Source organism: Typopeltis vanoorti, chromosome 26 (assembly GCF_054136105.1).
Source record: "Typopeltis vanoorti isolate ZY-2024b chromosome 26, IOZ_Tvanoo_1.0, whole genome shotgun sequence".
NCBI lineage: Eukaryota > Metazoa > Arthropoda > Arachnida > Uropygi > Thelyphonidae > Typopeltis > Typopeltis vanoorti.
Window position 1 is genome coordinate 8,481,706 of NC_143574.1, and position 15,256 is coordinate 8,496,961.

At 35.9% G+C, this 15,256-nt stretch overlaps 1 protein-coding gene across 8 annotated transcripts in view; it reads right to left on the reverse strand.

Moving 5' to 3' along the window:
• LOC150092301 (homeotic protein female sterile-like) overlaps nt 1-15,256 on the reverse strand; it is a 579,681-nt gene that overhangs the window by 489,777 nt on the left and 74,648 nt on the right. For 7 of the 8 annotated variants that reach the window (XM_090415148.1, XM_090415149.1, XM_090415147.1 and 4 more), the window contains exon 4: nt 12,730-12,876. In XM_090415148.1, the coding sequence (XP_090271274.1) occupies nt 12,730-12,876 (147 nt within the window). Of the gene's footprint in view, nt 1-12,729; nt 12,877-15,256 lie in introns of those variants that run through there. The other variant, XM_090415153.1, reaches the window with a different exon arrangement.

Consider the following 15,256-nt stretch of genomic DNA (forward strand, 5'->3'; position numbering starts at 1 on the left):
TGAAAACGTGCTCTACAATGGGGTGTGGATAAAGGGACACAGATTACAGGTATTCGAGCATATAGACCTACTTGTCGCATACATCTTGCCAATTTGTCGAGATAGTGATTAATATCCTTATATGTCTGCTCCATTCTGCCTGAATGGAGCAAAATTACATTTTGCTGTTATAACCAAAAATCTGTCTTCATTCTCTGTGGTAGAGAGAGAGAGGGCAGCCTCTTAGTAATCACGTGGAATGCATTCCATTTGTTTGAAACACTGCCCAGAGGCTGGATACAATATCATGTAAGATTCCAAACTCTCGCAATATCAGTAACTCCGTGGCCCCCCCTTCATCAAGCTTTCCAATAATTCTTCCCCACGTGAAATCATCTAGATGATGCTTTGATACATTACAAGACATTCATGTTTGCAACTTTATTCCTTCAAAAAGAGCTTCCTTCAAGCATAATTCAGTTAGCACAGCCTTTTTGCCTATAATCCTGTTGAGTGCTGTCTCATGACCCTTTGGTAAACAATTCAGAAATTTGAATGTGCACCCACTTTCTACTCGAACTGGCAGCTATACAAACTGCCACAAGCTAATTCGTCTGAATTTGCAGTTGTATTCTTCAGAAATAGTATTCATCCTTAGGTTTTGACATCTTTTTGAAAAGGACTTCAGATATTCAAAGTATCCTTTAATTCCATCTTCATGATCTTTGATTTCTTTTCTGCCACTGTTTAATGCCATCTTCATATTTATTATTGTTACTTAGCCATCTCCTTGCAGTTGGAACAACTCATTGCAGGAAACCCCGAGCAACTATCATACATATGCATATTAGAAATCGATTTTAAACTCATTCATTAACCACACACTCATAACTGACTCTAGTCATCCATTCTACTCATTCACCACGTATCTGAAACCCTTTTCTCTTTCCAATGTATGATTCTACAAAACGCTCGATTCCTGCATTCAGCTAACTTGCATGTATATCAACGACATCTCTCTTTGCACACACACCGTGTCCCACACAGCAGAACTAATACCGACTACATACTTTGTCCTGCTGGCTTTTATTCACACCAGATTGCTTTAAATGCTTGGCCTCCTACTCATGTTGCTTGCATTGAGTTTTCAATTACTCCCAAAACAACTGAGGCTATGGGACTAACAGGCTGTGTATGTGTCAACTGCATGTATTCTTCTAGGTGGTTTACCTGTTTTGCAAGATGAAAAGCTTCAGTTTTTGGGATATGTATCCAGTTGAGCGAATTCACCATCATCACCATCCAATTCCTGACAATATACCCTCAAAGGATGTACAGGATATGATAGTACTACATGAAAAATTTACATCATTACTAACTTCCTATAAACAATTTTCCTCAAAATCAATCTGTTACCTGTCAGGACTCCAACATTATTAGATCTTATATTTCAATCTTTTAAGGCACTTTTTATCGTATCAATCCACCTAAACCTTGGTCTTCCACTGGATCTTTTTCCAGCAAACCTGGCAGAGAACACTTACCACCTGAGATTAGCTCTGCTAACACATTCCTAGATGCTAACAATGTCAAGTTTTTTCCTAATATCCTCATTTTTAATATGAATATGATATTGACATTGATGCCATCTGTTCACGCCCCTAATCTTTCTCAGGAATCTCATATCTGCAGTCTCTAGTCTTCGGTCAAGTGTTTTACTTCTAACCCAGCTCTCAGATCCGTAAGTTAAAATTAGTTTAAAACACTATCTTGTATATAGCTAATTTAATATTTAGACTGATTTCTCTCATTTTCCATATAAATTTATTCAGTTGACTTTCTACCATAGCAACTTTGTTGATTCTGTTGTCTATTTCTATATTTAATTTTCCATCTTCACTAAAAATTGTGCCTAAGTAGCTGAAACGTTTTATTGTTCTATAGGTTCTTTATTCACAATGCAGCTGATATTTTCAATGCTTCTGCACATTTTCATTGTCTTGTAAAAGATATGGTAGGAAGGTCAGCAATAAAAATCAGTTATTCAATTTAGTATGGGAATCTTGCAGACCTGTAGCAGATTTATTTAGAAGTATAGCATCATCTGCATAAAGCACAGCTGACATTAACATCTCCAATTTTGATATCAGGTTTAATAACACTTTCCTTCATAATGTGATCCATATAGATAATGAATACAGAGGGGGATAATGTACATCCTTGTCTGATACCAGATTTGACATTGAACAATCTTCCTGTACTTCTTTCAATTCTAACTGCTGACTTACAACTCAAATAAAGACTAAGTATTGCTTGATATAATGCCCTACTGACACCATACAACTGTAGCGTTTTAAATAAATTCTCTCTTGGCAAACTAGTTCTTAACCAAGCTTCTCTTCCATGATCCTTCTCAACCATTTCTTAAGTATACTTGCATAAATCTTACCATGAATACTCAGTAGAGAAATACCTCTGTAATTCTCACATTCAGTTTTATTTCCCTTTTTTATATGTACTATGAGAGCCCTACTCCAATCATCTGGAATTAGTTCATCTGTCCATGCCTTCTGAACTATGTGAAGTGCAGCCACTAATTCCACATATTTCAGATGCAGCCGCTGTAAGACTTTTATACCTCCATACTTGAGAATTTCTGGTTGAATATCATCTACTCCAGCTGCCTTTCCACATTTCAGGCTTTTGATGGCTTTTTCTTCTCCAAGTGTGGATATGTATTCCTGACTGCATGCCATTGTCACTGATTGTTTCATTTAGCAATTCTTCGAAGTAATTACTCTATACTTCAAGAATATCTGTTTTCTCCAGTTTTCACATCACCTTTATCATCTCTAATTCCTTTTACAACAGTCTTTCCTCCATTTCCGAGCTTCTTCAACAAATTTCAGAATATCTTGCCACCTTCTTGATATTTATTTTCTATGTTCTTATCAAAGTCTTCCCATGACTTTTGTTTAGCTAGTTTTACACAGTGTTTAGCTTTCTTACATTTATCTCTGTATTCTCTAAGAGCACAAGCTGACTTATTTGCCAGGAACTTTTAATATGCTTTCTTCATTTCCTTCAGTGCCTCTTTAACTTTTCCTCTGTCCACCATGGAGTTCTGATTTTTCTATCCTTGCAGGCAACCTCACCACATGCCTCTCTGGCTGAATCAATCAATGTTTTCTTCAGAGCTTGCCACTGAATTTCCAACATTTGGTTTGGTTCCTGTTCTCAAACTCTTTCATTTTTTCTTCAATAATGTTTGTGTATTTTAGTCTACAGTTCACATTTGACAGCTGCTCAACTTTTATTCGCTTTAAAACTTTCTTACATGTTATTCTTTTCAATATGAAATTCAACTTTATCCTGCTCAAGATTAAATGATCACTTCCAATTTCAAATCCTCTGTACACTCTTGTGTCCTGCACAAGAGAGAAAACATTATACCAACAATAACATAGTCAATGCGACTTTTCTTATTCCTTGCCTCTTTTCTCCATGTGAATTTGTGCACATTTTTATGTTGGAACATGGTGTTAGTAATAACCAGTCCATGTCCTGAGCAGAAATCCAACAGTATTTGCCATTATTATTAGCTTTGCACTTTTCTCCAAATTTACCTAAAATATTTTTGTATGTCTGACAATCGTTTCCTACTCTGCTATTTAGATCCCCAACAAGGGCAAACTTTTCATTTTTCATTGTGTTAGTTGCTTTCTCTAAAGCGTCAAAAAATTCCTCCGCTTCTAACTTAGAAGAATCTTCTGTGGTACCACAGGCACAAATACTATCCAGTTCCCCATTCTGATATTTGCCCACATCACTCTACTTAAAATTGCCTGCCATTCAAGATTAGCCTCGTATTAGTGTTGAATACTTGGCTACAACTTCCTTTCCTTTATTTTCATTGCCTGAATATAACATTTTGCATTTATTGCTCAGAAAGATGTCACCAATTTTTGTCTTTTTTTGTTTCAGTCACCCCTGTTATATCGATTTTGTACTTATCCAATTCCTCAGCTACCTCCATTTCTTTGCTATTCAGGCTTCTTATGTTGATAGTACTGATCTTGAACTCTGGTGATGTTGAGTTGGGATGTGTTTCGGGATTTGTTCAGTAGCTGACTTTTCGCTGTTCACCCTGGTTCCCTGGCGAAAACAACGGGGTCCTTGTTTAACTGGGCGATGCTCAAGCCAGCATGAAATTCTGTCATGTTGTACCATCATTTTACATTGTGTGGTTTAAGCCAATAAGAATACAATTTGGTTGGCTAAATTCCCAATTGCCAGCCCATCCTCGTTTGTTCAGTATCCAGGTAGATACCTAACAGGGTGCACCACACGAAGGTGAAGATTGGACATTAGGTCAGAAGCCCTTGATAGTTCTCTGCATTCCTTTAAAGGCTATGTGAGGTCTCCTCTCAGTTATACAGCTTTGGCACTTAAGCACCTCCCAGCTAATTCACCTTCAGCCAAAAATTATTATAGAGGTTCTCTCACCCTAGACAGGATTTGAATCCAGGTCCTTCAAAACAAGGGTATCACTGTTAGTGACTAAGTGAGGCTAATTTGTTGGCTGGAATTCTCTGCTTAGCAACATCTCGTCCTGTTTTCTCTATCTTCATGTTCTGCATGCCAAAGTCTTAATATCCTCTTTCACACTTTCCACATTGCATCTACATCACCTCAGAGATCAGGAGACCATATCTCTTTCTCTCTGTAAGTCCAGAAGAGGTCAATCAAAAGTTTGTGAAGAGGTAAAATGAGTTCCTTATCTTTATATGTTAGTCAGTTTTCATTTAAGCACTGCAATTATTCTCTGAGCTATATTCTCAGTCTTTGCTATATGATCCATGAACCTCAACCTATCTACTGAAAACATCAAGATCCCTAAGTCTGATCAGTTTCTGCTAAAATAATCCCATCAATATAAAATACACTATTACATATCATACCAAAGAGCATAACTTTATATTTACTAACAATAAACAGCTCTTTCCATATGATCACAATTACAGCCTGCTCAAATCATTCTTCAAGTGCATTCATTCACATTATTCTTGATTACCACCCTACTTATCTTTGCATCAACAACAGCTGCATGTCACCAGTCAAATCCTTCCCAGTCATTAATGCAGATAATGAATCCATGTGGTACACCACTGGTTACCTTAAATCTTTGCCACAGTCTCCCACATACCACTTTATATGTCAGTCAGCCATCCTTCTATTCAAGCTAGCAGTTTATATTCCAATCCCATATTTTCCAATTATGTAACAGTCTTCCATGCTGTAACCTAACAAATGATATAGCAAAGTCCAAATGGATCATTATATAGTTATTCTCCTTGTCTAAAATCAACTGTAACATTATAAAATATGAACAAGTTACTCAAAGATGACCTTCCATAAGTAAACTCATGCTGATAATCAAGTATATTCTCTTTCTCAACCCATTTCTGTATGTGATTTCTTAACATTTCCAAAATATTCACTGCCACTTCAGAGAGTGAGAAGTAAATAGACATATCAGTCTTTACATCATCCTTGTGCAATGGGATTATATATTCTTTCCACTCAAATCATGCATCCAGGTCAAAGCAGTTATGCTGATATCCCATAAGCGCATATTGCCAAATTCTTATTCAGTTTATGCAAAAGCTCTAATACCTTCTCATACATTTGAGTTTCTTCAACCAATGAACAGGTAGCATTAAGCTCAATGTTGCATAAACAAAGTCAAGAGACTGATAAATTATGCAAAACTCTACTCGCCATGCAAAAAATTAACTCAGACAAAATCTCCCAGTTTTCTTAAGTGATGTCTCAATAAACCAATGGATGCTCCACAAAACAATTAATAGTGCTATACCATGGTTGGAGAAGTTTACTTTTTTTTTATTAAATTTAAAAAATTCTATTTTGTTTATTCTGCAACTACTTGCCAGCCAGCAAAATCTACTTAACCACAGGTGAGTAGATTTATTGAACTCTGCACAAAGTAAAATCAAATGTGAAACTAAGTTTGAAAGGATTAAAGGGAGAACTTCCTTTGTGTCTACTTAGAAAGTAGACACAAAATTACACATCTTATTCTTAATAAAATGCCTTGTATTCACTAAAAGTATCAAGTTTATACTAAAAAAAAATTTGACATAGGCAATGATATACAATAACATGACAGTGCCACAATATAATATTTTTATTACATTTGTAGAGCTTATAACTGTTTATAAATACAAATAAATAAATTTCACATTATTATTACTTGGTTATTTTCACTGAGTCTGAAAATTCATTGAAGGAGGCCCCACTTATTATTTTTCCCAAAATATCTATCATACCTCTGTCTCTCTCTCTCTCTCTCTCTGAATTCATTCACTTACAGGACACTCACGAATAATGCTAGCAACTGAATCCACTCATTCATCACTCTCCAAGCAAAAAAACCACTCCTCATACTCTTGCTTAACATCCTTTTCCATTATTTCCAAGCGATTGTGATCCCTTGCGATCTGGTGTTGATCCCAAGGGATCAAAATTGCCCTTTGTGTTCTTCCTTCTTGTCCGATGATGGCTTTTTTTTTCCTCCTGAATATCAATCCAATAAAATTCCTTTAGTAGTTTCTGTCAACACCCCAAGAGATGAAAGATAGGATGCAAAGAGCATTCACTTTATGGCACTTATCTTGCAACTGGCATATGCGAGAGAGGATACTAAGTTCTTATCAAATATGAGCCTCAAAAACTTGGCTTCTGGTAGAAATGAGATTAAAGTTAGTTGTAGTCTAAAAGTTCTGAATTGCTGTAGCAAAAATGCACAAAACCTATCTTCTGCTAGGAAAATTAGAACCTATTTGCAAGTGCCCATTTTGAAAGACGGCCAATAGCTTGCTGCAGCTATTTCTACGACCTGCATATTACATGAATAACAGAAGATGGAAATTCATCCACACAAATGGTATTAGTTATAATTGTGGAACTCTGTCTAGCTATAGAGTTGACTTTGATTGCAAAAAGCATGACACTTAGAACTGAATCTTGTGGGACTCACTCCTTTTGGATATACAGTCAGAAAAGAGTGGTTCCCACTTGGATTTCAAAGATTTGGTTGGATAAAAAAGTTCTTAATAAAGAGAGGGAGGTTCCCTTCTGAGATTCCAAATCTTCATACAGTGTCATATACTTTTTTTCAGATTAAAGACAACCGTTGCCAAGTGCTCACATTTTGGGAAGGCATGTCTAATAGGTAATTTTAGTTGGACTAAATGATCAGCTATTTGAATGATGACTGCAGAAGCTAGACTGTGCTCTGAGAGAGAGAGAGAGAAAAAAAAAAAAAAGTTGTTTGTCTCCAGAAACCATAAAAGATGATTTTACCAGAAACTTACACAAGCAGCTAGATAAATAAACTATCAAACAGATCAACTGATTGATAGTTTATTGGGGACTTTGGATCCTTACCTGTTTTAGAAAAGGCAATAATAATCATCTTTTATCAAGTATCTAGAAACATGTTTTCACAGAAAATTCTCTTAAATAGGTACAGCAGTTGATCCATGGAAGATGGCAACAGATGTTTGATTATCTCATAATGGATGTTATCTGGTCCAACAGTAGGTGGATAACATTTCAGCAAACCAAATTTCATTTCCCGTTTTGTAAATTACCTGTTGTATTTTTCTATGCCATTGGAAGAGAACAGAATTTGTTTTTTTGCTTTACATTTTTTGGCAAGGAACTCTGCACACATGTTGAATATTCTCTTTGACTTGCTCTGAAGAGACAGCAAGCATATAATACCATTTAGGGATATTTGTAATTCTGAGAAAGTAGAATAGACATGGATTAAGGTCCTCGTTGATACTTTCTTTACTGTTGCTGTCTCATCATAAGTGTGTTTAATATTTGATGTCGTTGTTGCTACTTTTGTGGTATATAGCCTCTTTGTATCCTGATTGAGAATCCTCTACTCAGTCTTAAGTTTTTGTCTCCTTTTCATCCTTCCACTTTTGGCATGCTCGTGAGTAGACTGGGTGATCTCCCTCAACAATCGGAACATTTTGGTGTTTTGCACTTACAATCTTTGTTCTCGCAATCTTTACTGCTACACTGGGCACAGATGGTAGTATCACAACAGGCAGTCTGAGCAAGACCCTACTCCTGATATTTAATGGAGCACAAAAGATTTGGAATACAGAGTGTAACTGGGCAGTTGAAATAATCTGCTTTCAGAAATGTTGATGATTTCAGTGTGTTGAATATAAGGATGAAATTCCTGGTGGGAAGCCAGTGCCTATCTCCAACTTATGAGAAGCCTACTTATAGCTGCCACTACTTCAATTTAGAGCAGATGAGGAGATCTGCTCTAAACTGAATATCGAGGTGGTCACATGCTGATATTATGCCTCTAGAAGAGTTGAAAAAGTTTTTTTTTTTTTTTTTTTTTTTTTTTAAGTGGGGTGACTATGATTGGTATTCGTCCAATAAATGTTGCATTAAGTAGCTTTACAGATTGTGTTACAGTTAACTGCTTCAATCTGAATATGTCCTGAATGGAGTTGCTTGATTGATTGATGCCAAATGCTTCTGAATGAAGACGGTTGACATTTATCCAAGCAAACCTTCCCTTAGTGAATGCAAAATTGGGAAAGATTTGTGTTGCTGATTCTGTTTTTTTTGTTTCTTATTTTGCTTTTCTGTGTCAATAGTCTCTTAACGTGGCTAGGATGCCTCTGATAAATGAGAATGAAGAACTTCTCCTTTTCATGAGGTAGCTGGTTCAGTGCCAGTCCCAATCACCACATAGTTACGTGTGGACCTATTTGATAGCAAGCAATGACTATATCAGGAGTGGAATGCTAAGGCTATCCCAGATGCAATACAGACCACAGCAAGCCTTGGGCTCTGCTAGTACAATGGGTAAGGGTCAATGATGTTGACTTATTTCAACATTATTGATGCTTGCAGGCAAACTGAATGATCCTGGAGCATGGCATTGAAGCCCAGTGATATGTCAACTAACCAATAAGCTTGGTTGACACACATATCCCACTCTGGTGTTGCTCCATAATCCAAGTCTTAAGCCTCTGTTCTCCAAGTTTGGCCATTTTGCTGGTTTTCCTCTTAAGGTCCTTTTTTGGCATCTTGAGTAGTAGTTCTTCCTGTTTTCTCCACTGTTTAATCATACACACAGTGGGAGGAGGGCTCTCTGAAGCTTTATTTCCATGTTCTTTTGCATAATTGATGACTTTTAACTTGACTTTTGAATATAACAATAAATATCGTTTTTTTTTTTATTTTCGGGCATTTTTATGGGCTAGTGCTTAAAATATTGTTTTTATATGTTTGTTATGATTGTATTTCTCTTAAAGAAAAGACCTGGCCTTAACTTCTATTTTATTTTGCTTCTTCTCCAGTACGCTTGCATATATCATACCAGAAACACTAAATAAGAAAATTTCTCAATATTTCACGATTTCCTTTCCCTTTTATTAAAATAATAATAAAAGAGTACTATAAGAGCTGTACTTCAAATCATCTGAAATTTGTTGTTCTGAACAGTTTTTCTGAATTATGCAATGAAACCACAATGAAAAACTTTTAAACTTCTATATTTAGGAATTTATGGTTAAATGTCATCTATTTCTGCTATATTTCATCTCAGATTACTCAACTTCTTTTATCTCCAATCATTCATGAGGATATCTGCCACCATTATTCTGTTTTTCAGGATTATGGAAACAAGACATCTAAAATATCCTCAGTTTTATCCAAAATCATCTTTAGTTTTAATGTCACATTTATTATTGCTGATTTCTTTTAAAGTGATTCTAGTAGCAAGGCTTATACGTTGGTCATACATAACTGGTAATTAGCTTAAGGAGTTACGTTATCCTTTTCAAGTATTCTTTCCTCCAGAACTAAACTTTATCAATAACCTCCAGAATATACTGTCACTCTCAAAATAATTATATATATTCTTATGAATCTTTACCTATAACTTTTTTTAAAACTATTTTTACATTCCCCCCCCCCCTTGTCTTCTCTAAGAGCACATGCTGACTTATTGTCAAACTTTCAATATGATTTATTTTCTAGCACCTCCTCTTTGGTTCAACACCATAAAGTTCCAATTTTTCTAACTGACAACTTTAACATATGCTTCCCTAGTTCAATCAATCAACATTTTCTTCAAATTTTCTCAGTAAGCACTTAATGCTTAGTTCTTGTTTTCATGCTTTCATATTTTTCTTAGAGCCTCCGTAGCTCAGTCGGTATAGACGAAGCCCTTTGGTCGGAAAGACCTGGGTTCGATTCCCCTCCAAAAGCCAGTCTCATACGAAGGTAGGGGGTTTTTCACCCGGAAACTCAGGTTTTTCGTCCTCCAGAACAGGCAAACTGGCCACATGAACATGCATCTATAGACATAGGACACACCGGGAGGCATAGAGCTAACCACCTTATCCTCGGGACGGGTACAGTTTGGAAGGACCAAGGACAGCTCCGTAACAGGCTATTAAGTAAAAAAAAACGAAGAAGAAAAAGATATTTTTCTTAAATATTAGTATATTTGATTTTCAGTTTACCTGTAAAAGCTGATTTCTTTTATGACTTTTTTTTTAAAGAAACTTTTATACGTAGGTTTCTTTTCAATGTAATATTTATAGCCTAATGAAAACTAAATGTGATCACTTCAAACCCTCTGTATGATCTTTTATCTTGGCAAATCCAGCAGGCCCTTACTATTGTTATTAGTTTTGAAATTTCTCCATATTTTCTATATGTACAGAATTCATTTTTCATTCTTCTGCTTGGGTCTCCAATAAAAACCACCTTTTCCTTTATGTCAACTGCCCTCTATAATGAATCAAAATGTTCTACTTCTTCCCTACTAAAACCTTCTGCAGGACTATAAGCACAAATAAGTTTATTTCTCAATTTCCGTTTTGTAAATTTCCAACACTACTTGAAACTATGTTAACATTAGTACTATCCCTTATTTTTCCTGATCACTGCCATGGAAATATAATATCTTATATACAGTACTTAACATGTCTTTACAATAACATGACATAATACCAATTATGTCAACCTGATATTTCTGCAATTCCTCTGTTGGCTCCCAAATTAAATGAAGATGGGTATCATGATGGTGCCTACATTTAATTTTGTTGGTAGTGAGATTGCCTCCTCAACGTTTACTCTAGTTCCTTGATGAAAATAGTAAGAACTTAGTTTAAAGAGGCAATACCTCTGAATAGCATTTAAATGTTAGCATCATATTTGTGTCTGGTTTAAGCCAATACAGAATACAAATTCCAAATTACTAGGTCGGAAGATGGTTCTCAGTATCCCTTGCAGTCTGTGTTGGGAGTCTTCTCTCAATTATCTGGCTCTGGATTGTAAGCAACCAATCCATGATAAGGATAGAAAAATAGCCTTTTTACACAAAGAAAATGAGCAATGATTAGAAAATATTCCATTCAGCATTTATAAAAATTGACCAAGTCAATATTTTGTAAAAGCTGAATGGAAAATCAGGCTGTGATAAAAAAAGAAAGGAGCAGAAATAACAGTAACAACTAATTATGGCAAAAGCAGATATAGATGACTTTCCTAACATAGGTTAACAGTGCTTTGAGAAACAATGCAAACTTAATCACGTATTGCTGCCACAGTAGCCTGAACATCCCTTGAGGGACATATCAGGAAATTTATGACTTTTTTTAATTATTACTTTTTTGGTAAAATCAAGAATAAGCATATTTCTTGGCAGATTTTACATAAACACAAGTCAGAGAAATAAATCATTCTTTGGAGTTTAAGAGAAAATCATGGTATTTGGGAGAAGGAATTCCATAACCACTTGCCTTTCTATTAAGTAACTGTGGTAACAGCTCAAAATGCAGCAAGTCACTCTTACCATTTTAAAATGTGTAAGAAAAGTCTTTTTTTTCAAAAATCAAATATGAATCATGTATAAAAAGTGAATATGTATATTCGATCGCCATTTTTTTTTTTAACAACTCAGAAGCTAAACATGCCATAAATGCCACAACAGGTAAGTAGAAATTAAAAGTAGAAATCATAGTTTAAGATTTAAGGTCAAAAGTCCAGTTGATAATTGGAGATATTGGTCACCCACCACATTTGTAATCCATGGACTTCCTTCACTGTATCGCCAGAATGTTGGCTGTAACTGTTGATTCCACAGTCTGTGAATTATGGAACGACTACTGCAACTGTTTGACTACTTTCTGCCTGACCTGTAATCTTATGATGGTTTGCCACCTGAATTCATCGATTAAATGATGTCTTGCAGCCATATCCAAGAATTGTGCTATTATGAACTGTTTTCACTCAGACAAGAAATGGAAAACCACTCCAAAATATCCACTTTTATGCTGTGGCTCATTTGCATATAACCACTGACAATGCTACTCACTTATATAACTACTCATCATCACTTTACATAATGTACCTGACTTTCATATGTCTGTCTTTTTTTACCCACTCCATAGTTATCACAATTTTTCTCTTTTTTGTTCCTTAATTTATGGAAATCAGCAATTATATATTATATCATTCCAAGACCTACAGTATGCTGAAAGCCATGTGAAAGTAATGGCTCATGATTGCATATATTGCTTATTCTCCCCTCCCTCAAATCATGCAAATCATAAAAATGATTGTTATAATTATTACTTAAATTTAAAGAGTGAACATAAGAATATTTCTTACCTCTCCCGGTTTGTTATAAACATAGCAGTTCATGAACATTGTATTAAAATCTTGAATGCACTCACTTGCTGTAAAATACCAACAGTTTTCTAGTCTTTTTTTTATTGTTCCCAAGTCCATTGGATGCTTAATAATTTTATGATAATCCTAAAAAGGAATAAGCAAAAATATTTTAAAGATCATCATTAAGGAATAAATTCCTAAGTTGCATTTAAGTGTAATTTAAGTAGTACCTTAACATAACGTTTAATCACTTAACAGATAAAGATAAGGATGGATGAAAAAACATCATCCAAATTATGATTTATAAAATCAGATATGTGATTTATCATCTTTAACCTATTCAGTTTTAATACTTCAATGGAAAAAATGACTGATAGAGGTAAGGCAGATGTGACCTGTTTTAGAAATTACACTATTCTGACAAAAGTATCTGGACACCTTATACACATACAAATTTCAGACCCACCATGTGCAAATATTCAGGAAGTGTCTGTGTAAGTCTGGTAATAAAGGTGGGATGTGCTGCATGTTTTGCACTGTACTCGATGTCATGATGCCACATTCAGCCAAACTGACATTTCCAACATGAGATGGTAGCTGGGTATCACATCAGTGGTCTTTCTCTGCAACATTGCTACCCACCTCAGTATCAAAATCTACCATTGCTTATGTAATTTGTAAATGGAAAAATGGATAATGCTACCACAGCAGGAAAACACCCTTGGAAGCCACCAACACTCACTGACCGAGATCAATGAGCTCTGTCTTGAAATGTTTGAGCATCACATTATCAGTAGCAGATCTTGCAGTCAACCTGAAAATGCTGCATGGACATCTGTTAGCACTAGAACTGTCTGCAGAGAGTTGCATGAATTACATTACCAAGGCAGAGCTGCTGTGAACAAGCCACACATTTTCCTCCTGAATGCCCAAATGACGTTGGACAGATGTCTTTCACACCATTCCTGAATAGCAGATGATTGGAAAAGGATTCTGTTGAGTGACAAATCATGCTTCCAAACGTTCACTCTGATGGTTGTTTGGACCTGGAGATTACCTGGAGAATGGCTCCAGCAGGACTGCATCATTCCAACTGTTAAGTTTCATGGAGACTCAGTTCATGGTATAGGGGTGTTTCAAATAAATGGGGCTTGGTCCATTGGTAGGCATGCCCAAAACCATTATGGTTACCTGGACAACTTCATGCTTCTGATACAGTGGAAGTACTTCGACAGTGGCCCTTATATGTTTCGGCATGACAATGCTCCATGCTATACTGCAATGCATGTCTAAGACTGATGTCCACAAAACAATGTTGAAGTGTTGGACTGGCTGGCTCAAAGTCCAGATTTCAATCCCACTGAATATCTTTGGAATGAATTAGAATGCCAAGCTCACTCCAGACTACAGTGGCCATCATCATCAGCATCAACAAAGGAAGAACTTTGTGCGTGAAATGGAAGAATATTCCTGTTATTCCATCTCTTATATAAAGTTTGTAATTATGCATAAAAAGTTCTCCTAACCAGCACCATTTTTCTAAATTAAATTTAGAAAAATTTCTTTTCTAAATTAAATTTCACCACCCACCACCACAGATAGTATTTTTTGTCTGTAAATTGCTTGTTCTGAAGGGCTGATTTGTCTGTATGATGAAAAACCCAAATTTCCAGGAGAAAAAACTCTGCTATCTCCGTATGAGATCGGCTAACTGACCTTCGTTCGATTCTCGTCACGATGAGAATCGAACTTAGGCCTTTTCCAATCGAATGGCACAAAGAACCGTTGTTCTTCCAATTGCGCTATGGGGGCATTTCAATGTTGCAAACAAAAGGAGAAATGTTTATGGCATAATGATTTTAATGAATGCTGATGGTAGGGAAGTAACTGAATCAGGCAAAATAGTAGAATTACTAAGTGAACACTTTGCAAGAGTATATCATCCAGGTGGAGATACTTCAATAACAAGAGAGGCAAAGGCTTATATGGAAACTGAAGTAAATGAACTAGAGGTGCAAGCATATTACAAAACTTTGATGTGAATACAACTATGGAATTATGGATACAAGATGGAATTAGATGGTATACCAGCTCAAGTTTCATGAGAAGGTGCTGGGAATTGACTCTGCCTCTGACCATGTTATTTAATCCGTCTCAGCACCGGATTAGTTCCAAAGCGATGGAAAACAGAAAAATTTGTTCACTGCATAAAGGAGGCTCCAAGACTGATGTAGCAAATTACCGACCAATCAGCATATCAGGAGTTGTAGTTCAAGGTCTCCTGGAGAAGTTGGTCAAGAGCAAATTAGAGGAATGGATAGAGATATTATATGGGTGAAAGGTAGGTCGTGCATCAGTAATTTGCATATGTTTTATAATACAGTGACAGCTGAGTTTGATAAAGTTAATGGGTTTAGAGTGATACTGCTGGACTTTGCAAAGGCATTTTGATAGGATATCACATGGAATTCTAATTAATAAATTGCAGGACATGAGCATGGATATAAAGTTGATGAAGTGGTAA